This window comes from Talpa occidentalis, unplaced genomic scaffold (assembly GCF_014898055.3).
Source record: "Talpa occidentalis isolate TD23 unplaced genomic scaffold, MPIMG_talOcc4v2.1 talOcc4.6, whole genome shotgun sequence".
Taxonomy (NCBI): domain Eukaryota; kingdom Metazoa; phylum Chordata; class Mammalia; order Eulipotyphla; family Talpidae; genus Talpa; species Talpa occidentalis.
The window spans coordinates 88,903,168-88,927,729 of NW_023604972.1; the positions used below are offsets into that span (position 1 = coordinate 88,903,168).

Here is a 24,562-nt window from a genome sequence, read left to right on the forward strand (position 1 = left end):
TGCGCCATGTGGATTAGCTCCCTAGCAAGAAATGAAGCTCATGCTGCAGTGGCTGCTGTTAGACTTAACCCCTTGTGCCACCAGGGAGGCCCTTAATTCTATTCTATAAGAAAGACATGGCATTTATTTTTTATTAGGAAGTTAATCTGTGTTCATATTCCATCCCTAGAAATAATTTGCTCTTAATAGTTTGCTGTATATGCCATTAGATTCCTTTTTTAAAACAATTTATTTATTTACACAAGCACTGGGGTACAGGCCAGAGGCGTGGGAGGTTGAGAGAATTCACCAGAGACAGAGCAGGGAGCAGAACAGGCAGAAGGACCAACATACACTGCTGAGGAGAGCAGTGGAGAGACAGGAGAGGTCTGCCTCGTCATGTGGATATCTCCCTGGCCAGCAGGGATGGAACCGGCACTGCAGAGGCTGCGGACAGCCTCACAGAGCTATGCTTAACCCGCTGTGCCACCAGGGAGGCCCATTTGGTGTTCCTTTTTTATACATATGCAACATTTTTTTTTTTCCCAATGATAATTAAATATTCTGTTGACTGTTTCGCTCCTTGCCTTTTTTAAAAAAGCAACATTTTGGAAGCATATTTTTAATAACTTTACTGAGTAGAGCAGTCATCACTATAAATCAATTTTAGAACATTTTCGACATCCCAATAATTGGATCCTTCATGCTCATATACATTGAATGCTCTTTTTCCGCTGTAGCTCAAGACAGTGACATTCTTTCTGTAAAGATTTATTTGCCTATTCTGGACATTTTACATGAATATAATTGTATAATACATTGTCTCACCTCTTTCACTTAGTAAAATGTTTGAGGTTCATTCATAAAGTAGCACGTGTCAGTGTTTGTTCTTTTTAGTGCCGAGATGTATCCTGTTGTATGGATATACCTCATTTTGTCTGTCCTTTCACCACATTGATGGGCATTTAGGTTGCTCCTTTCCTTTGGTTATATTTGACTATATTAAATAATTGTATCTTGTTTTTTTTCCCCACTAATGGTACATCTGCGCAGATTTTTAAAAATAAGATTTAAAATCCTATTGCAATTATTATTATTATTATTATTTTTTGCTGTGGTGTTTTAAAAAAACACTTTCATGTATTTCATTGTAGGCTATATTTTCATTTATTTAACCCGTAATGTTAATGGCTGTTTTAGAGCTATTTGTTATTTTTCACTGTAATAAGAGTACCGCAGTGAATATTCTTCCACATTTACCTTAGTATTTGTGTTTTTTTGTGAAATAGATTTCTAAAATTCAAATGGCTAGATCAAAGGGCATGACATCCAGTTTCAGTAAAGTATTGAAAACCAGAGATATTTTGGATAATAGTTCTATTTGATAATAGATATTTAATGTCAGAATACTTGTACATCCAGGCATTTGTAGTTAGCCAAGGAAAAACAAGTTCTGTAATAAATTATAAACTTTATCAAAACATACATATTTCTTTGATATAGTTTAAAGTTTTACAGTGAGCAATGGTAGTTAAATTACTGGAAAAAGTTCACCTGAGCATTAGAATTGCATATTAGTTAATGTAAGGTTAGGTTCTTCTTCTTTTTTTAAAAAGATTTTATTTATTTATGCATACAAAAACTGGGGTACAGGCTAGGGGTGTGGGGGATAAGAGGATTCACCAGAGACAGAGTAGGGAACAGAACAGGCAGATTGACTGAAGTACACTTCTGAGGGGAACAGCAGGTAAGTCAGGCGAGGTCTGTTGTGCCATGCAGGTAGCTCCCTGGCTGGGGATCGAACTTGTGCTGCAGAGACTGCGTATTGCTTCATAGGTTGTGTCTTAACCCCTTGTGCCACTAGGGAGGCCCTGGTTAGGTTATTCTTAAATATTTTTTTTGTTGTGTTGTTAAAGTAAATATCTTTTTAAATTTTAGGGGGAGAAGAATAGTGGTTTTGATGTCCTTTACCATAATATGAAACATGGACAGATATCGACAAAGGAACTGGCAGATTTTGTAAGAGAAAGGTATGTATGTTGTAACATCTTTAAAATTTACCCTGTTCAATTTTAGAGTATAAATAATTGGGAAAATTTTAGTTGGATTAGAGGAATGAAGTACACTTTTTAAAAGTATAATATAATTATACTTTATTAATTTTTTGTAAAAGATTTTTTTTAGATTTATTTATTTATGCATACAAGAGCTGGGGTACAGGCCAGAGGTGTGGGGGGGCGGTGAGAGAATTGACCAGAGACAGAGTGGGGCACAGAACAGGTAGATTGACCAAAGTCCACTGCTGAGGGGAGTAGCAGGCGAGACAGGAGAGGTCTGCTGCATCATGTGGGTATTTCCCTGGCGGGCCGGGGATCGAACTCGTGCTGCAGAGTCTACGAATTGCTTCACAGTGCAGTGCTTAACCCCTTGCGCCACCAGGGAGGCCCTAAAAAGGTTTATTTATTTATTTATGCATAGAGGAACTGGGGTGTAGGCCGGAGGTACAGGGGGTGAGAGGATTCACCAGAGACAGAGTGTAGAGCAGAACAGGTGGATCTACTGAAATAAATGCTAAGGGGAGCAGTGAGGTGAGGTCTGCTGCATCTCATGTGGGCCAGGGGGCTCCCTGGCCGGTGATTGAACTCACAGCACAGTGGTGATAGCGCTGAGACTTAACCCATAGGCCACCACGAAGGCCCCTATAATTATATTTTAAGTAGTGATTATCTGTCATTTATACCCTGAGGTCTAAATAGAGACTTCAGGTGGCATTTTTAAGCTCCTGGTTTGCATTATCACTGTAACTATTGCTTACACATTGAATATGCTAGCAAGGTGAAACAACAGAAAAATTGAGGTATTTTGTAGGATAAAATTGCTTTAAACAAACATAGTAAACATTAAACATATTAAGGCATGCTAAAAATAATTTGAAAAGACTAAGTTTTTTTAACTTTTCATTTAATTATACATTATTTTAACTTTCATATTTTAAAAGTTCCACATATATATTTTTAAATTCTGCAAATTTACAAAATGTGATTGTTTTTAGGACTCTTAAAATATAAGTCACTTTTAAAGTATCAATATAATTTGAATTGATTAAAGCTATTCTGTGACTTTTCCTTGGTGATTTTTCCATGATCACATGTAAAATCTTTATCTTGATAACATAGGGATACTTTGCTTTTAGTTGTAGGGCTCCCGTTGTTTGTTTTTTCAATAATATATATCTCAAGTCGGCCATGTCCCAGGCACTTGTCTGCATTCTGAGACTATAGTGTTAAAATATAGCTTCTGACTTCATAGAGCATACAGATTGGTCGGAATTGGGAAACAAACTATTCTATGTGAAGCCAATTCTCTTCTGGCTTCCATCGCTCTACTGAAGTACAGAAGGAGCCCCAAAGTCCTAAACGCTGTATATAAAGCTGTCCCATACAGGCTTTTACGTCATCATTGTCAGGAATAAAGGTAAAGCTTTAGCACCCTTCCTCTTCCACAATGTTCCCTAGATTGCTTCTCTCTGCTATCACTATCTGTCTTTAGACTCTGGGGGCAGCTGCCATGATATCTTAGCCCTGTGTATGTCAGTCACCGTAAGAAGTCCAGGAAACCTGGGCTGTCCCTTCTTTGCCCACAGTCTCAAGCTCTTTATGATTCTGTGGACAGAGAGACAACCCCCTCTTTCCACTTCCCCTTCTTACTTTTTCTTTATAGCACGAACAACCATGTGATAGAAGTGATGCTTTACTTGTCTTTGCCTCTCCCCAATAGACTATAAACCCCACAAGAATTTTCTTTTTTCCTTTTGTGTATTGTTCTTTCTCATGCAGTAAGGGATAAGCACTTGGAATAACCCGTAGCCCTCAGTAAAGATTTTTTGATATAATGAATCTCCAGATTTCACTATCCTGAACTGCACTTGTACCTCCTAACTAGTCTACATTCCTCCTTGTTCTCTAGCTGCTTATTCTCTGCACTGAAATTGGAGTGCTTTTTTTAAACTGCAGGATCGGTTTTGTTACCTCTCCTATTTAAACCATTGCAAAGGCATCTTACTGCCCTTAAGATAGGTCAGGGTCTGGCTCACACCATATTCTTCCTTAATTTTTCCTCCCCAGAGATATTGGTCATTTTATGGACAGGTTTCTTCCAGTCCAGGCTTTGTATGCGATTCTTCCTGTTTTTCACTTAGTTAATACCTATTTTTCCTTTAGAGCTTTATATCACTCCTCCAAGGATGCTTTTCTTGATCTCTGACTAGGTTTCAAGCATTTATTATAATCTCCTTCATCATCATTAATTTCTTTGTGAAATTTTGTAATTGTTTATTTTTGTTATTTGTTTTTGTATTTCCTTATAAGGGGAACTGAATATAATATTCACTTGTATCCTAGTGCCTAGCAAAATCAGTCATATTTCTTGAAGGAGTGAATGAGAAAGGACACATAAACGTATATTGTGCATGAGGACTTATGGATGTTATCTCATTTAACTATCAGAACTCTTAAGTCTTATTTTATGAATAAGAAAATTAGGGCCCAGAAAGGTTAAATAACTTTGTGAGTCATTCAGACTTTCGTACTCTCCTCTCTTTCCCACTTTTCTGTTCCCTTCATCCCACCTCCCTTCCTGTCTCTCTTGCTTTCCTCCTCTCCCTTCTTCCCTTGCTTCCTTTCTCCTGCCTCTCCTCCTTCCAGCAGTTTGATTGAGGTATAGTGGACATGCAAAATACTGTACATATCTAAAGTGCAATTTGATACATTTGGACATGTAGAGTTATGAAACCATCTCCACAATCCATCATCTCTCCCTTCTCTTCATCCTTTTAAGTGACTATTCACTTGCTTTTGGCAATTAGTGTAGTTCGCATTTTCTAGAATTTATAAATGGAATTAAACAGCATGTACTATGTTGTCTAGTATAATCATTTTGAATTAATCCATATTGTCACATGTATCAATTTTTTACTATTTAGTAGTATTAGATTTATGGATATACCACTTTTCCCATTCATCTTCAAAGGAAATTTTACCTTTTTTGAACTTTGTTAATTTAATTTAATAGGTATTTTGGTTCTTGTTACACAACACTGTGAGATTCATTTGTATTGAGTTTACTATAATGCATTTGCAGTGCTAATGCAAAACACGTTCATTTACTACTATTGATGGAAATTTGAGTTCTTTCCAGTTTTTTGCTAGTACAAGTAATATTGTTTTGAATATTCTTGCATATGTGCCTTATTGCATGTATATGTTGTATATGTGTATGTATATGTATATGTTCAAGCCTAATAGATAATGCCAAAGAATTTTCCAAGGTAATTGTACCATTTTGCACCATTGGGAGCTTTGCTTGAGAGTTTCAGTTACTTCATGTCCTTGTCAACACTTGGTATTATTTTTTTATTTTGAGGCATTCTGATAGTAAAGTCATATGTCACTTGATATGTCTGTCAGTGATGGATTTTGGTTCCAATAATTTATAACATGTAGCCTAGATGTATGAGAGGCTGTACTATTTAGGTAGGTTTATATAATTATACTCTGACATTTGCCCAATGACACTGTCACCTAATGACACTTTTTGCAGAATGTATCCCTTTCATCAAGGTACACATGCTGTGGTAGTATTTTATTGTGATTATAATTTTCATTTCCTGATAATAAGTTTGAGCATCTTTTCATATGTTGATCATTTTCATTTTTTCTTGTGAAGTACATATTCATTTTTTTGCCTGGTTTTCTTTTTACCCTTATTTTAAACATAAATTGAATATAAGTTTCCATTGATGGATGAATGGGTAAACGTGGTACATATACATAATGGAATATTATTCTTACCATTTGTGACAACATGGATGGACCTGAGGGCATTATGTTAAGTGAAATAAGTTAGATAGAGAAAGACAAATACTATATGATCTCACTTATGTGAAGGAAAAAAAAAACACAACCAAGATTTCCTTTTGTCTAGAACTGCCATCTTCTGTTACCACCAGAATGACCAACACAAAAAAGTAGAAGCGGCTGCTCTCTATTCTCTAGACCTTGAAAAACATGGAGTCATTCCTTTTGCCACCTATGCTGTGTACATCCTAATTTATAAGGATGGTGATATTGTAGACATCAAGGGGATGGGCACTGTTTAAATGTTACCACGGATGGTATCATGGCAGAACTGGGACTTTAAATGTTACCCTTGGCATTATTATTCCAAGTAAAGGGCAAGAATCTTGTCAAGAGAATGTTCATATTGAGAATATTTAAGCATTCTAAGAGCTGTGTCCTGAAAATGGGTAAAGGAAAATGATCAGGAAAAAACAAAGAGAAAGGTATTTGGGTTCAACTGAAGTGCCAGCCTATTCCATCCAGAGAAGCACTGGAACCATTGGAAAGGAACCTGGGCTGCTGGAACCCATATAGCATGGGCCCTATGAAATAGGGCATGATAGGTGTTAAAAAAAATAACTCTGGTTATTTAAAAAAAGTGAAAAAAAGAAAAGCTGTTATACATTCATATTCTCTCTGTCTCTGTGTAACACACACACACACACACACACACACACACACAAACACACACAGTTGATTTCCCCTAATCAGGATCCCAGCAAGATGTATACGTTATGTTGGGTTAATATGATTTTTGATTTTTTTTTAAAGATTTATTTATTTATGCATACAAGAACTGGGGTACAGGCCAGAGGTGTGGGGGGGCGGGGTGAGAGGATTCACCAGAGACAGAGTAGGGAACAGAACAGGAGGATTGACTGAAATACATTGCTGAGGGGAGCAGTGGGCAAGTCAGGAGAGGTCTGCTGTGCCATGTGGGCAGCTCCCTGGCCAGGGCTTGAACTCCTGCTGCAGTGGCTGCGGACAGCTTCATAGGTTGCATCTTAAGCCCTCGCCACCAGGGAGAACTGATTTTTGAGTTTCTTAACCTATAAATCACACCCTCTTTAACTTTTGTTTTTGTTGGAAAAACCTGATTATTTGTTGTATAGAGCATTCCAGTTTGTGGAATATGCTAATTTACATTTCCACAGTTTATTCAGCATTTTCCCTTACCTCCCATCCCTGTATTTCCTATAAATTGTCATTTAAATCAAGTGGCTTAATAAAATCTAGTCCAATATTTTGACAAGAATACTTCATAGGTAGTATTGTGACATATCAGAGACATATAATACAGATCACAGGCATGTAATATCTGATTATATCTGTTTTGTGATGTTAGTAGCCAATGATGATTTTAACCTAGATCTATTATTGGGGTTTACTTGTGTTTGTATTTTTGCTGGGTATAGAATTCTTGTAGATTTTTTGTAAGAATGTTTTTCAATTTTACAACACTTTTGGGTTTACATCAAAATTGAGACAAAGATATAGAGATTTCCCACATTTCTCTAATCCCCCACACATGCAAACTTCTACTAACAGTATCACTCACCAGATGGTATATTTTCTACCAAGGATGAACCTCCATTGACATATCGTAATCTCCCAAAGTCCATAGTTTACCTTGGGATTCATTCTTGGTGTTGTACATTGTACAGGTTGGGCAAATGTATTCATCACTATAATGCCATACAAAATATTTTTATTGCTCTTAAGAATTTTCTGTTTTCTGTTTATCATCTCCTTTGTTTTGCTAGTTCCTAGAATGTAATATAGTTGGAATCATACAGTATGTAATTGACTTTTTTCACTTAGCAAAATGCATTTAAGGTTATTCCATGTATTTTTAATGACATTTCTTTTTAGTGCTGAAAAAACAAAGAGAAATATCCATTGTCTGGATATACCACAGTTTATCTCTTCACCTATTGGAGCACATCTTGGTTTTTTCCATGTCTTGACGATTATAAATAAAGCTGCTATAAACATCTGTATACAAGGTTTTGTGTGGACTAAAGTTTTCACCTTCTTTGGGTAGATATCAAGGAACACTGTTGCTGGATTGTAGAGTAAGAATATATTTTTGTATGAAACAGTCTTCTGTTTTGCATTCCCACCAGTAATGGATGAGAATTCCTGTTGCTCCACATGCTTGCCAGTATTGGTGTTGTCAGTGTTCCAGACTTCTGCCATTCTAATAAGTATGTAGTGGATCTTGTTTAATGTGTTTTCCCGATGACATATGTTTTGGAGCATATGCTTGTTTGTCATCTAAAGTAAGGTGACTCTTAATATCTTTTGCCCATTTTTTTTTTTAAGATTTATTTATTTATTTATTTATTTATTTATTTATTTATTTATACAAGCACTGGGTACAGTCAGAAGCACGGGAGGGTGAGAGAATTCACCAGAGCGGGGAACAGAACAGACAGACTGATGAAATGCACTGCTGAGAGGAGCAGCAGGCATGGCAGGAGAGGTCTGTCGTGCCATGTGGGACCCTAGCCGCCCGCCTGGGGATCAAACTGGTGCTGCAGAGGCTGCGGGCAGCTTCACAGCCCAGCGCTCAACCACTGCACCACCGGGGAGGCCCTCTTTTGCCCATTTTTTAACAAAGATACTTGTTTTTTTAGGATTTTAAAGGCTCTTTATATACTTTGGTAACTCTCTTTTTTCTGATGTTTATTTTACAAATAGTTTTTCCCTATATGTGACGTGTTTTCTCCTTTTCTTGACATTTTCTTTCATAGAGAAGTTTTTAATTTTAATGAAGTTCAGCTTATTAATCATTTCATTCATGACTTTGGTGTTGTATCTAAAAAGACATCATCATACCCTAGGTCATCCAGGTTTTCTCCTAGGAGCTTTATAGTTTTGCATTTTACTAGATTAAAAAATTTATTTGAAGACCATTCCATTACCTACTTTTGAGACATTAATATCAGTCTTACTGCTCTTTTGAAGATAACATTAAAAGTTTGACTACCTTTAAAATGCTCTTTTTGTCAGCAGTTTCACATGCTGTAGCTGTAGACATTTAGCCTCTTAGAGTTTATTGAGCTACTTGGATCTGTGATTTTGGTATGTTTTGTCAGTTTTGGAAAGTTCTCATCATTACCTCTGCAAATATTTCTTGTGACTTATTCTTTCTCTCTTTACACATTTTAGATTTTTTTTTGCTTTGTCCTTTAATTTTCCATTCTTTTCTCTCCCTGAACTTTACTCTAGGATGGATTTTATTTTTCTTTATTTTTTTTTTTTTAAATTTTTCCCTCTTTTTCATCTCCAAAGATTTATTCATTTATGCATACAAGAGCTGGGGCACAGGCCCGAGACGCAGGGGGTGAGAGGACTCACCAGAGACAGATCGGGGAACAGAACAGGCAGACTGACTGAAACACACTGCTGAGGAGAGCAGCGGGCGAGACAGGAGTGGTCTGCTTCGCCATGTGGACCGCTCTCTGTCCGGCTGGGGATCGAACTCGTGCTGCAGAGGCTGCAGAACTGCCTGACAGTGTGGCGCCCAATCCCCTGCACCACCAGGGAGGCCCCTAGGATGGATTTTTTCTTACCTCTCTTCTAATTTACTAATTTTCGCAGAGTGGTATCAAATCTAGAAAACTCTATTTATTGTGATGTTACTTTTGGTGGTTTTATTTTTCAGCTGTAGAATTTACATTCTCAGATTTATTATGTTTTCCTACACTTAAAAGAAATAATTTCTAGTTCTCTACATAAATACTTGATTTAATCTGTCTACTTCAACATAATATGTTAAACTCAAGAGCCTAAACTTGATAATCAGTATTTGGTATATTGCTGATTTGTTCCCCCTAGTTTATCTCGTTTATATAAACCATCCATTTGGATCAAATATCAGGTTTGAAAAGTTATGAGTTGTAATGAAAAAAATATAAACTCATACCATAAGTCAGAAGGAAAAAGAAATATTGAGTGGCTTCACTTGCAAGTGGAATATAGTGAAACTGAGCAGAGTGTCAGGAAAAAGACAAGACCAGTGAGCTGACCATAGATCTGTGGCATACAGCAAGGTAGGGGGAAGGAGAGAGGTTGGATCTGGGAAGGGAGGAGCACAAAGGACTACAGTGATGGCTCACGAGTGCAGTGGTGGTGGGAGAAGCACAGGGACCACACCTGAGGGGAGAAATCAAATATTGTACAAAAACGAACAATGACGTAAGAAAATAAAAATAAATTTAAAAAAAGAGAGAAGAATGTTATGGCTTACAGTCCCTTTGAGGGCTTGCCTATGTGTGGGTCATCCTTACTCCTTTGTTCCTACTCTTTGAGTCTCAAAGGGCCTGGGATTTCCCATGCTTCTCACCTTTGGCAGTTCTGAACTCTAGTTTTGTCTCTCTTACCCTGTGAAGTTTGAAAAGCTCTGTTCTACTTCTCAGTCTGAACTGCCTCTTCTGGATGCCCTAAGGGAAAAGCTACATTACAAATCTGACTCACTTCCATGGATAGTTATTAGATCTTGGTCTGCTGATTCTTAACCACCTCTTTATTTCCCCTGTGTCTTTTAGTCATCACCTTTCCTCCCCTCCCCATACTTTTCTAGTTTTCCTCATTGGGAGGTTTACAGATATCTGTTCACTATTACTGGAAATTTGAGCTACTTTTTTCTTGCTGTTGAATTTATCCAGAGATGCTGTTACTGTATTAACTTTTTTTTAGATTATCCAAGAATTATCCTTATAAAATAGTGTATTAAAAAGTAAATGTTTTAAGGAGTTGAAAAAAGTCAAATGTCAGGAGGCATTTGACTGTTAGTATTCCTGTAATACTTCCTTTTTGTTAGATGGCTGGTTTTGTGGGGATGGGGTTGGGGAAGAAGTTAGAGATAAGTTTAGTTTGCATAATTTGAGTTTGAGGTGATTAAGATATCTAAGTAGAGTTATGCTTGAGGCATTCAGATATTAAATAAGTGGTTTGATGTAGGAGCAGTGAGGGGCTCTGGATTTGGACATTAAAAGCAGAAAATTATTGTAGTTGAACCTGTCATTGTAAATGCTAAGGGCAATGGTAGTTGTAGACTTCCAGTATTAGGGGTAACACTCTTATGGGCAGGGTAATTGCTGGCAAGGTAAGATATAAAAAAATTTTGTAGTAATAGTAGGTCAAGATAATGTATTTATTTCTAGGTTATCTATCTATGAAAATTACTTTTTTAATATATATTTAATGACTTTCGTTGATTTTTATAAAGCCTAAAATCCTATGTGCTCAATAGTAGCTACAGAAAATCAATATTCTGGTATGAAATATATAAACACTATATAGATTAGGCCCTGGAGTTCACAATCTTAGACTTAATAATAATTCATATTTAGTTTTGTGCAGACAATTTATATTGTCTATTGTTAAATGTGTAAAATAGTGGAATTGTGATGTTTAAGGAACAATTAAAAAGGCAGTATTAAATACAGATGACTTTCACACTGAATCAATTTATAGAGACAGAGAATACAAGAAACACACTCTTGTACTTACTTCTTATTTTTTTTTTTTTTAAAGATTTATTTATTTATACAAGAACCAGGGTACAGGCCAGATGCGCGGGAGGGTGAGAGGATTCACCAGAGATAGAGTGGGGAACAGAACAGGCAGACTGACAAAATACACTGCTGAGGGGAGCAGTGGGTGAGACAGGAAAGGTCTGCCTCACCATGTGGGATCCTCGCCAGCCGGCCCAGATCAAACCAGTGCGGACAGCTTCACAGTGCGGTGCTCAACCGCCTACACTACCAAGGAAGCCCCTCTTTTACTTACCTGTTAAATAATCATTGGTAATAAAGAAAAGATTAGTGACTTTTAAGTTTTTTCTGCAATATAAATTATTCTAAGTCTATAGCAAATTAGTTTTTTTTTTTTTTTTTAAAGATTTATTTATTTATTTATTTATACAAGCACTGGGTACAGTCAGAAGCATGGGAGGGTGAGAGAATTCACCAGAGCCAGAGCAGGGAGCAGGACCCAAGTACACTGCTGAGGGGAGCAGCGGGCGGCAGGAGAGGTCTGCGCGCCATGTGGGACCCTCCTCCGGTGGCCGGGGAGCAGCTGGGGATTGAACCGGCGCCGCAGAGGCCGCGGGCAGCTTCGCAACCCAGCGCTCAACCGCTGTGCCACCGGGGAGGCCCGCAAATTAGTTCTTTAAGTAGATGTGCACAAAGATAGGCTAGGAATTCTGGATCATAGGCCTGTTTACTTTTTTTTTTTTTATTAAAGCTTTATTTATTTATTTATACAAGCACTGGGTACAGTCAGAAGCACAGGAGGGTGACAGAATTCACCAGAGCCAGAGCAGGGAGCAGAGCAGGCAGAAGGACCGAAGTGCACTGCTGAGGGGAGCAGCGGGCGGCAGGAGAGGTCTGCGTGCCATGTGGGACCCTCCTCCATGGCCCTCCTCCACTGGCCGGGGAGCAGCCGGGGATCGAACCAGCGCTGTAGAGGCTGCAGGCAGCTTCGCAACCCAGCGCTCAACTGTTGCGCCACCGGGGAGAACCAGGCCTGTTTACTTTTAACATATATTTGAGTTATTTTTTTCTTTTTAGTTTTAATTGTGTTTTGATAACTTTGTTATTTGAGATATTATAATATGGAAATTTGATTTCACAGAGCTACTATCGAAGAGGCATACTCCAGGTCAATGACAAAACTAGCAAAATCTGCAAGCAATTACTCACAACTTGGGTGAGACTTTTTTTCAGTATTAATTTAGGTAAAATTCTTAAGACAAGTTCCCAGTAAGGCTATAATAATTGATAAATACTATAACAATGTATAATATACTTAAAATGTGTGTGTATGTATTCTTGACAGAAAATACAATTGACCTTGCTAAATCAGTTAATGCAAATGAGTAAATGAGCTTTCTTTTTCCCCCTTTGTTAAACTATGTAATCATTTGTAATTTTGAGGTTATAAATGTTACACACGTTAGTTTTCTGTAACTTTATTTAAATTCTCTTGAATAGATCTTTGAAAACTTAAAGTAAATTTTATTAAAATGATTGAAACATATTAAACTATCTCATGATTAAATATTTCTCTTAAAAATTTGTGTTCAAGAAATGTGTTCTTTGAAAAAGGAATAATAATAATAAGATATATTTAAAATGAGATAATCTTATAGTCATAACACCTCTGGAAAGAATATTTGTATACTAATTTGAACCATAACAACTCTGAAGTACATATTCAAGATAATATAATTATCTAAAATTTCAGGAAAGGTTCTAGTTTAGCTAAGATGTTAAAAAGTTGAACATTTATAAAGATTTTTATAGTGATACTCCGTAAAAGATTCCTTCTGGAATTTTTTTTTTCTGGGATTTTGATAATCTGAAGTCTGAAATTCTATGTGAAATTTTGTATAGGTATTAAAATTAACTCATATTTTTCATGAAAAGGGCTTATCTACCAGTTTCACATGTGGTTTTGTGATCAAAAAAACTTGATCAATTATGACTATTTTATGAAAGTATTTTCTATTGTGGTTGAGTTTGAATGAATTTAATTATCTTCCTACTTTGTGGCGTAAATAATGAGTTGGACTCTCAGTTATCCTTAGAGTAGTGACACTGTCTATTATATAAGTGTTCACAACCACAACTTAGAGGACCTTCTACAGCCCTGTGTAGTGATGGGAAAGCTGGAGAGGTCCCATTTCTTTCATTTAAAGGAAACTGGGGGGCTGGTAGTTGGCTATTTATTTTCCTTCCTCCAGTTCCTTTCCTTTCCCTCTCCCTTGCTTCAACTTCACTTTCCTTTTTTCATCTCTCACTTAACTTTTCTGGTGGTCTCCTATTTCTAAAGCCTTCATATAGACATGTATCTTTAAAAGCATAATTTCTTCTTTATTGACCACAGTAGAAAGGCCAGAGCTAACTTCAACAATGGCCTTGGTTTTATTATAGGAAATTCCACCCTAATCTTAGTTACCAGGAGGAAGATTAAAAAAAAAATGGATTGACATCATCTGTGTTTCATGATAATAAAGTTATTGATAATATTTGTCTTTAGAATATGTGCTTTCATAAATAATAGTGATTTTTTTTTGTTAGTGTCTCTCAGGATAAATATTTAAAATATTAATGATTTTGTTTATTGATGCATATTTAGGCAAGACATTGAATATTATCTTTCTGTATTTAGTTGCATTCAGTCATATTTTGGATTTGTCAGTTTTCTTTCTTAGTGCTTATTGTACACTGGTGTGTATTACTTGACTAGGAAAAAGTTGTATAACTTAACGTATTAAAAATTGAATGATATTTTTTAAAAAAAATCCAAGGATAGTTCAAAGTCCTTAAACAAACCTACATATTTAAAGAAATCTTATGTTGAACATCCTTTCAGTGTAAAGAATCCTTTGATAATGTAAAGGGATACTCCCTTTTTATCTGCTTTGTGAAGCCTAAATTATCATGTAGCAGGTTCACATGAAGTGACGTACATATATTTTGGTGCTGAGAAGATACCTTCCCCACTTAAAAATATCCATTTAACTATCTGCCAGATAAATACTGATTAGATTTTTAAGTGTGAGGAGAGACCTAATTAGAACAGTCCTACTCTTAAGTATTTTTCTAAAGAAACATGAACTTCTTTATTATGCTTAAAATGATCATTGCCAGTTAGCTTTCCTACAGAGTAGCAAATGTAATGTTGGCACAAGAGTACATGTTGGGATACGTAATTTCTTTTTCTGTCTCTTGCATAAGTGGTCATTGCTGCTATTTGTATTATTTTCTATTAGAAATATTATTGTAGAGTGTAAGCAAGTGTTACTGAAAGTACCTGAGGAAATACCTGAGGAAAGATAGGATAAAGTTACTTTATTATTTTCTGACAAATTATTGAAACTAATCACTGGCATCCTAAGTATTATCCAAGATAGAATACTGTAGTAAATCTAGGAAGTGCTTACTTGAACTGGCTGAAAATATTAAGTCCTCAATATTAAGAAAAAGTGGTAGGAAAGTATGTCATAAATCCTGTATTATGTAGTTGAAAAAGGAGAATCTTAGATTTGTTGAAGTACACTGATAAATACCCACGCAAAGATTTCAGATAATAGTTCTAAAATAATTTTTTTTTTTTTTAAGATTTATTTTTATTTATTTATACAAGCACTGGGTACAGTCAGAAGCGTGGGAGGGTAAGAGAATTCACCAGAGCCAGAGCGGGGAGCAGAGCAGGCAGACTGATGAAATACACTGCTGAGGGGAGCAGCGGGCGGCAGGAGAGGTCTGTGCACCATGTGGGACCCTCCTCCGACAGCCGGGGAGCAGCCGGGGATTGAACCAGCACTGCAGAGGCTGCAGGCAGCTTCGCAACCCAGTGCTCAACCGCTGCGCCACCAGGGGAGGCCCTAAAATAATTCTTATATAATTATTAATGATGAAGACACAGATCAGATGCCGATTTGACTTTTGCATATTTAAATTCAAAGGAACTTGTTTGTTTTCAATGAAGCATTTTTTTTTTTAACAGAGAGGCTTTGTTTTTTTTTTTTTTTAAAGAGGCATGAATTTTTATTTATTTATTTGTTTGTTTATACATGCACTGGGTACAGTCAGAAGCGCGGGAGGGTGAGAGAATTCACCAGAGCCAGAGCGGGGAGCAGAGCAGGCAGAAGGACCGAAGTACACTGCTGAGGGGAGCAGCGGGCGGCAGGAGAGGTCTGCGCGCCATGTGGGACCCTCCTGCGGTGGCTGGGGAGCAGCCGGGGATCGAACCGGCACCGCAGAGGCCGCAGAGGCTTCGCAACCCAGCGCTCAACTGCTGCGCCACCGGGGAGGCCAGAGGCTTTGTTTTTTTTTAAGATTTATTTTATTTATACAAGAACCGAGGTACAGGCCAGATGTGCGGGAGGGTGAGAGGATTCACCAGAGAGAGAGCAGGAACAGAACAGGCAGACTGACTGAAATACACTGCTGAGGGGAGCAGCAGGTGAGACAGGAGGGGCCTGCTGCACCATGTGGCTTGCCGCGGCTGGCAGCTTTTGAATCTGCACTGCAGAGGCTGCAGACAGCTTCACAGCACTGCGCTCAACCACCTGCACCACCAGGGAGGCTCCGAAGCATTTTGTTATTAATACTTTTTTTTAAAGATTTATTTATTGATGCATAGAAGAACTGGGGTTTAGGCCAGAGGGAGGTAGAGAGAGGATTCACCAGACAGAGTGGGGAGCAGAACAGATAGATTTACTGAGATACATTGCTAAGGGGAACAATGGGTGAGACAGGAGAGGTCTACTCTCCCATATGTGGGTTGTCTCCCTGGTCGGCACTGAGACTTAACCCCTACACCACCAGGGAGGCCCTGATGAAACTTTTTTTTTTACAGATTATTTGTTTATGCATACAAGAACTGGGGTACAGGCCAGAGGTGTGGGAGGTGAGAGGATTCACCAGAGACAAAGTAGGGAGCAGAACAGGCAGACTGAAATACACTGCTGAGGAAGCAGCAGGCAAGTCAGGAGAGGTCTGCTGCGCCATGTGGGTAGCGCCCTGGCCAGGGATTGAACTCGTGCTGCAGAGGCTGTGGTTAGCTTTATAGGTTGTCTTAACGCCCTTGCTCCACCAGGAAGGCCCTGATGAAACTTTTTAGATGGAATACTGAATAGACTAAAATTGAAATTTGATAGGTTTATATTTAATAGTAGACAATGATTAGAAAGGCTTCTGATACAAGTCCAAATAACTAAATAAACTCAGAAAATAATATGATTTAATTGAGAGAGAGCTGTGACCATACCTGAGATAGTTAACCCATTTCTGTATACTGAGGTCCAAAAGTAAAAAATAAAGGTCAGTTTGTCAGTGATTTTATCTGTGATTTAATTTCACCTTTTGCCTAATTAAAATTGCTGAATTTAACATTGCTTTCATTGATTCTTTTTTGGAACCTTAACTTTTATTTTAGTCATTATCCCTGTGTTTTCTTTCCCTTAGAACTTTTGCACCAGTGTGGGATGTGTTCAAAACATCTACGGAAAAATTAGCAAATTGTCACTTGGATCTTGTTAGAAAGTTACAAGAATTAATAAAAGAAGTTCAGAAGTATGGAGAAGAACAAGTAAAATCTCATAAAAAGGTACCAATTTTTTTTCTTGCTAAAGGATTAAGTGGTCAAATATTAGGTGTTTTAAGTTCAGTCATTTTGATGAATCATTTTATACCAAACAGACTAAAGAAGAAGTTGCAGGAACTCTGGAAGCTGTCCAAACCATCCAGACCATAACTCAGGCTCTCCAGAAATCCAAGGAAAATTACAATGCCAAGTGTGTAGAACAGGAACGTTTGAAAAAGGAAGGAGCTACACAAAGAGAAATAGAAAAGGTAATTGGAATAAAAATAATGTCTTTATGGTTTCAAAGCACTTTCACACACAACTCTGCATTTAATCTTCAAATATTCAAGAATGATCTCATTAAAGATGAAAACACTACCTCTGAATAGTAGTGATTTATTAAAGTGAAACAGATGTATTTTTCAAAATATGGTGTGGATGGTAAATAGATTAGCAAGTACATAAAATGGAATAATTTTATGTCGTTGACACATTTGCTGGATATTTTGTAAGATAATGAGATTGAACAATGAGGTAAAATTTTTTGTGTGAGGTAACACTTTGATATATTTAGAAAGGCATAGATACTTGAAGATAATCTTTAAATATCTGTTGTGGGTGATTTATCAGTGACTTAGAACACATTTCTGCAGTAGTGTGGTAAACCACAACCCTTTTTTCCACTAGCTTTTTAATTGAAACTTAGGTTCCCCCCTCCCTTTCAAAACAGTTTAAACTAACCATTCACTTGTTTGATGTGGCATATTTCATTTAGGAATGAAGCATAGGAAGTGAAAGCATTTTAACATAATATAACTTTTTAAAGCATTTGAAATGTCCAGTAAAAGAAAACCAAGTTATAACTATAATTTTAAAAATTATGGAAATGTATATACATGGGCAAAAACTAGAAGACCGTGTATAAAAATCACAATCATTGATGGAATTAGAGTAATATATTTCCTTTAATGTTTATGCAGTAAATCAAAATTGGGAGAGGGAAGGAGATGAGGCACAGTAAGTTAACAATTTAAACACATTCTCTGTTCCAGCAGTTATGAATAAAATATAAAAAGGGAAAACAAAGTAACAGATTCCAAAAAAGAATATTATCTCAGTGAAACAGAAATGGAACAGAAACCCAAAGTAGTAGCATGTAGAGATTGATTATGTAGGCATGCTGAACTCAAAGTCCAAGTTAAGCAAGGAATTTCTCTATTATGTAGTAAAGGAAACTAAATGTTCCCCACTCACTGCTTAAGTGAAACAGAAGTAAGTATGCAAAATATGTTCTCATTGCAGTAGTTCTGATTGTTATCTGATTGAAAGTACAGGTAGGGAGAAAAAGATTGATTGCTAACTAGGACTGAAGTTATTGGAAGTTGGGGTTCGGGGCATAGGAACACAATTCTGACTGAAATTAAGCCAAAGAACTCATTCATGATTATGCCTTTTGGACATATCTCTACTTCTTAAAAGGAAAAAATTAGGGGCCTCCCTGGTGGCTCAGGCGGTTGAGTGCAGCACTGTGAAGCTGTCCACAGTCTCTGCAGTGTAGGTTGGATCCTGGCCGGCCAGGGAGATACCCACATGGTGCGGGAGACCTCTCCAGTCTCACTGCTCCCCTCGGCAGTGTGAGTCGGCCATTCTGCCTGTTCTGTTCCCGCTCTGTCTCTGGTGAATCCTCTAACTCTCTCACATCTGGCCTGTACCCCGGTTTTTGTATAAATAAATAAATCTTTAAAAAAAAGGATGAAATTAAAAACCACCTTTAGAAGACTAATATTAAATTGCCTCTGTGAATTTGGTTTTTAGACCTGCAACAGTTTGATGTTTCAGTTCCCATTCCATTTTAAGACCATTTGAGGAAAGAGTAGTTGTGATTGCTGTCTGGAAATTTTTATTCGAGACATCCTGGTAAAATGAAAATGTAAGCAGTTGTGTAAATGTAAGGTATATAGTGTGTTACTTTGATACATTTATATATTGTAATGTGATCTTCCCTGTAGCTACATTTATTATGTTACATATTTCTACTGCAATATTGTTCTCTATATTCATTGTCCCATGAATTAGATCCCACAGTTTATTTACTACTCACTGCAAGTTTGTTCCCTTGAGCATCAGTCCTATCTCCCCACTTTCTGTTTCTTGGTAACCACCGTTTTTATCTTGTTTTTTTATGAGTTTGACTTTTTTATTTTATATATGTGATATTATGCAGTACTTGTCTTTCTCTGACTTATCTCACTTAGGTAATGTGCTCAGGGGCTATTTATGTATTGTAAAAGGCAAAAATCTTCCTTTTTCATGAGTGAATAATATTTTTATATGTAGCATATCCTTTGTATACATTTATGTGTTGATAGACATAGAGATTGTTTCCCTATCTTGGCTATTATGAATAATGCTGAAATAGAGAATGGAGTGCCTATATTGTCATTTCCTTTGGGTATATACCTAATAGTGCAATTGCTGGATTATATGGTACTTCTATTTTTAATTTTTTTAGGAACCTTCATATTGTTTTTCATAGTGGTTAAAACAATTTACATTCCCACCAGCAGTGTGTAAGTGTGCCCTTTTCATTCCATCCTCTCCAGCACCCGCTGTCTCCTATCTTCTTGATGATAACCCCTTTAATGAGAGTGAAGTGATATCACAGTGGTTTTAACTTGTATTTCACTGATTATTAGTGATATTAAACATTTTTTCATGTGCCAGTTGACCATTTTATTATTATTTTTTAAAGATTTATTTATGCATACAAGAGCTGGGATACAGGCCAAAGATGCGGGGGGTGAGAGGACTCACCAGAGACAGTGGGGAACAGAACAGGCAGATTGACTGAAACACACTGCTGGGGGAGCAGTGGGTGAGACAGAAGAGGTCTGCACCATGTGGGTTTCTCCCTGGCCGGCCAGGGATCGAACTCGTGCTGCAGAGGCTGTGGATTGCTTCATAGTGCGGTGCTTTAACCCCTTGTGCCACGAGGGAGGCCCCTGTTGACCATTTTTAAAAATGGTCCTCTTTAGGGCCTCCCCTGGTGGCTCAGCAGTTGAGCGCTGGGCTGCGAAGCTGCCTGCAGCCTCTGCAGCGCTGGTTCTTTCCCCTGCCACCGGCGAAGGTCCCACAAGGTGCGACAGACCTCTCCTGTCTCGCCTGCTGCTCCCCTCAGCAGTGTATTTCATCAGTCTGCCTGTTCTGTTCCCCGCTCTGGCTCTGGTAAATTCTCTCATCCTCCCGCGCTTCTGACTATACCCAGTGCTTGTATGAATAAATAAGTAAATCTTTTTTTTTTTTTTTTTTTAAAGATTTATTTATTTATTTATATAAGCACTGGGTACAGTCAGAAGCGCGGGAGGGTGAGAGAATTCACCAGAGCCAGAGCGGGAGCAGAGCAGGCAGAAGGACCGAAGTACTCTGCTGAGGGGAGCAGCGGGCGGCAGGAGAGGTCTGCGTGCCATGTGGGACCCTCCTCCGGTGGCTGGGGAGCAGCCGGGAATCGAACTGGCACTGCAGAGGCTGTAGGCAGCTTCGCAACCCAGCGCTCAACCACTACACCACCGGGGAGGCCCTAAATAAATAAATCTTTAAAAAAAAAAAAAAAAAAAAAAAGGTCCTCTTTAAAAAAAAAAGTGTACTTGGATTATTTGTAATTTTTGTTTTTATGTTGTGTGAGTTCTTTATATGTTTTAGATATTAACCCCTTATCTGATATGGTTTGTAAAAATTTTCTCTAATTCTGAAGGCTGTCTTTTCATTTTATTGATTGTTTCCTTTGTTGTACAGAAATTTTTTTTTTAAAGATTTTTTTTTTAATTTATGCATACAAGAACTGGGATGTAGGCCAGAGGTTTGAGGAGGTGAGAGGACTCACCAGAGACAGAGTGGGGAGCAGAACAGGCACATCTAATGAAATACACTGCTGAAGGGAGCAGCAGATGAGTTAGGTGAAGTCTGTCTCACCATGTGAGTTAGCTCCCTTGTGGGTAGGGGTCGAACTTGTGCTGCAGTGCCTGGCAATAACCTGATAGCACTGTGTCTTTAACCCCTGCACCACCAGTGGGGCCCACAAAATGATTATTTTGTTTACATTCTGGAATACATAATAGTTTTTCTATAAGGGATAATGTTCCTCTAGGCAGGAATTTATTATTTCTGCAATGTTATAAATTCTTTGTGAGGTGGAAACCATTATTGTATTGTCAGCAACATAGCATGTTTATTGGAAAGAAATCGTTATAGCAAAATGCTGTTTGAGTTATTCCTGTTAATTAGTACGATATAAATTAATTTTCAGTATAGACTGCAGACTAGATTCTTGTCTTTTTCTTTTTTCTTTTTCTTTTTTTAAAGATTTATTTACTTATTTATTTATGCAAGCAGTGGGTACAGTCAGAAGTGCGGGTGGGTGAGAGAATTCACCAGAGTCAGAGCGGAGAGCAGAGCAGGCAGACTGATGAAGTACACTGCTGAGGGGAGCAGCGGGCGGCAGGAGAGGTCTGCGCGCCATGTGGGACCCTCACCAGGCGGCCAGGGTTCGAACCGGCGCTGCAGAGGCCGCGGGCAGCTTTGCAACCCAGTGCTCAACCGCTGCGCCACCGGGGAGACCCTAGAATCTTGTCTTTTTCAATGGTTAATTCAAATATTTTTCTGATTGTTGGATCATGAAGTGATAGTTTTGTGTAGTAGAAAATAAATGTTTTTCTTTCTGTAATGTGGTTATCACTATACTAGATATTATGAAGATTATTAAAAGTTAAATACATATGCTCTCTGATAATCATCCTTCTTTTGGGAGAGTTGAGACGTATTCAGTAGTGCAGAACAAGAGATTAGAGAAAGATTTTAATGGTAAGTGTAGAAGGAGAGGTATCTTATTTTGTATAGAACATGTAAAAAACAGGAAAGATCCCATGAAGTACATTACTTTTGAAAGTGATTTAATCATTATGGTTATTTTTTTTTTGTATTTTCAGTTTTATATTAATTTCTTTTCAAATTGTAGTTACCTCTAGGACTTATAATTCATGTCATTATGGGTAACAAACATTATTAGACAGTAGGCATCAGAGAAAAAGAGTAGATGTTGGGGTAAGGAACAAGTAAAGGAGGGGCTACCATCGAGACTGTGTTTTCCTAGACTATATCATTAAAAATCACTTTATGTACTGTAAGGTTACTGATAGCTTTTGTACAGGCTGAAAATATAGGTAATTAGAAGAAGAAACTAAAATCTCTTGGCATAAAAATCTGAGAAGGGAACCCAGATAACCATGCCATTAATTGTTCGTAAAATAAATTCTAGCAGCTTTTCTGCATTTTCTGATTATCTGGATTTCTTGTGAAGGTACTTAATAAACTATAAATAAATACCTATCTCATGTAATTGTTATGTCTTTGAACAGGGCCAGGATGTTAGAGGAAGCATAGTAGTAGTAGTATAAAATACTGTTAAATGGCCAGACAATGGGAAAAGAGTAAAATAGAGGGAGCAAATTAGAAAATCATTAGTGTATATATTTAGCCACTTGTTACAGGGATTGATAGGTCAGTAGAAATCTTTTTATATTATTTAATAGCAAAATATAATAATGTGTGTTCCTAATAGTGTTTCTCTTAGAAACCATAATATAAGCAGATACCATTTATTTTGTTGATTTAATTGTATGCCAGAGCCTGTTTCAAGCATTTTACATAAATGACATTTCATTACTGCCAAAGCTCTAAAAATAGATGGCATCAATCCCATTTTAGGAATGAGGAAACTATATGCAGCTGAGAGACAAGGTCAGATGCGTAGTAAGTGGCAGACCAGAATTTAAATCCAGTTTCTTTCTTAACTTTTAAAAAATATTTTAAGTTTTTAAATTTAATTTTTGGACACTATATGATTTTTTGCCTCAGGTGTGGTCACCAGAGTTCTCCCACCACTAAAGCACGCTTAGTCCATCACCATATTCCTTTGTGCTTTTCCAAAACTCTCTGCTTTCACCCCTTGCCATTCCCTCTTGGCTGCCTCATATCTGTGGTCAGCTTTCAAAGTTTGTTTTTGTCTGATCCTTTGTTTAATTTTTCTGTATTCCACATATAAGTGAAACCCTCTGATTTCTTAAGGCTCCTAAGCCGGTTTTCTTTACACTCTAAGATAAAGTGGTATCCTATATTCTTTATTTAGGAAGACAGGAATGCACAGAATGTATATATTTAATGTAATATTTGCAATTATATTTTAGAGAGTACAGAGTTGCCTTTTAAGAGAAGACTGTATGTATTTCTAGCCAATCCCAAACTTCCAGGTCAACCCAATTTTCCATTTCAAATATTTATTCTTAGACTCCTAAACATAACTGGAGATAATTCATATTAGTTCTGATTGGCTCTACGCAAATTCCCTGTTTTCCGGCTTTACTTGGCCCTCAGTGGCTGCTAGTAATACTTTCACGCATCCTATTATTACTTATTGCATTCCCCACAAATATAGTTTGAAACTTCATTTTTCTGAAGCTTCTCACCTTACCCTATTCTTCACTCTTAGCAGACCATTCCTTTCTTCAAGAAAATGGCTATCTTTATATCTTGAAATTCTGTAGCTTCTCTTTTTTATCTTTATTTATTTTTATTTATTTTATTTTTTTTAAAGATTTGTTTATTTATTTATACAAGCACTGGGTACAGTCAGAAGCGCGGGAGGGTGAGAGAATTCACCAGAGCCAGAGCAGGGAGCAGAGCAGGCAGAGGGACCGAAGTACACTGGTGAGGGGAGCAGCGGGCGGCAGGGGAGGTCTGCGCACCATGCGGGACCCTCCTCCGGTGGCCGAGGAGCAGCCGGGGATCGAACTGGCACCACAGAGGCTGTGGGCAGCTTCGCAACCCAGCGCTCAACTGCTGTGCCACCAGGGAGGCCCTCTTTTTTATCTTTAAACTCTTACTTACTTAAACACTTTTCCTTCCCCCCAGTTCCTTATTGTCCAAATTGATCAGTCCTTTGAGAATGGTCTAGTTTTTTGATAAACCATGTGTCTGCCTCCACCCACAGATTACACATAATCTTTCCCTTTCCTGAATGTGTAGCTTTCATAGAATTTATCTTGACTTCTGTGACTTTATCACTTTCTACTAATTTATGGCTGTTATAGATTATATCTTTTCATGAAGTCCTTGAAGAAAAAATCCTTACATAGTTTGTCTTCAGGTTCTTTACCTAATACGTATTAAGTTGTTTTAAATAAGTAGTTAATGAAGCTAGAACTAAAATAATGCTGTAACAGTTTTTAAAAATAGAAATCTTGAAAAACTAGGTAGTGAATAAAAATAATAGGTTTACTGGAATGTAATGGGAACAGAAGCAGCAAGGGGAAAATCAGTTTACTCAGCTGTTGAACTAGCTTTAGACACTAATCCAACATTAAATGTGTATGTTCTAAGGAGAGGAAAGAAGACGCCCAGTTGTAGGAGAGTCACATTTTTGCACAGTGAATTTTTAATAACGCTGTACTATTAGAATGTGATTATATGATCTTATTGTGGCTTATGGAATGAAAGCATTTTAACTTTTTCTGCTTCTGTCAGAAAGA

General features: G+C 37.5%; 1 protein-coding gene across 1 annotated transcript in view; it reads left to right on the forward strand.

Annotated features, from left to right (window-relative positions):
* Window positions 1-24,562, forward strand: part of FCHO2 (FCH and mu domain containing endocytic adaptor 2) — a 101,872-nt gene that overhangs the window by 14,175 nt on the left and 63,135 nt on the right. Inside the window, exons 2-5 of the mRNA XM_037529348.2 lie at window positions 1,918-2,009; window positions 12,522-12,596; window positions 16,865-17,006; window positions 17,099-17,251. Coding sequence (XP_037385245.2) covers window positions 1,918-2,009; window positions 12,522-12,596; window positions 16,865-17,006; window positions 17,099-17,251 — 462 coding nt within the window. The remainder of the gene's footprint in view (window positions 1-1,917; window positions 2,010-12,521; window positions 12,597-16,864; window positions 17,007-17,098; window positions 17,252-24,562) is intronic.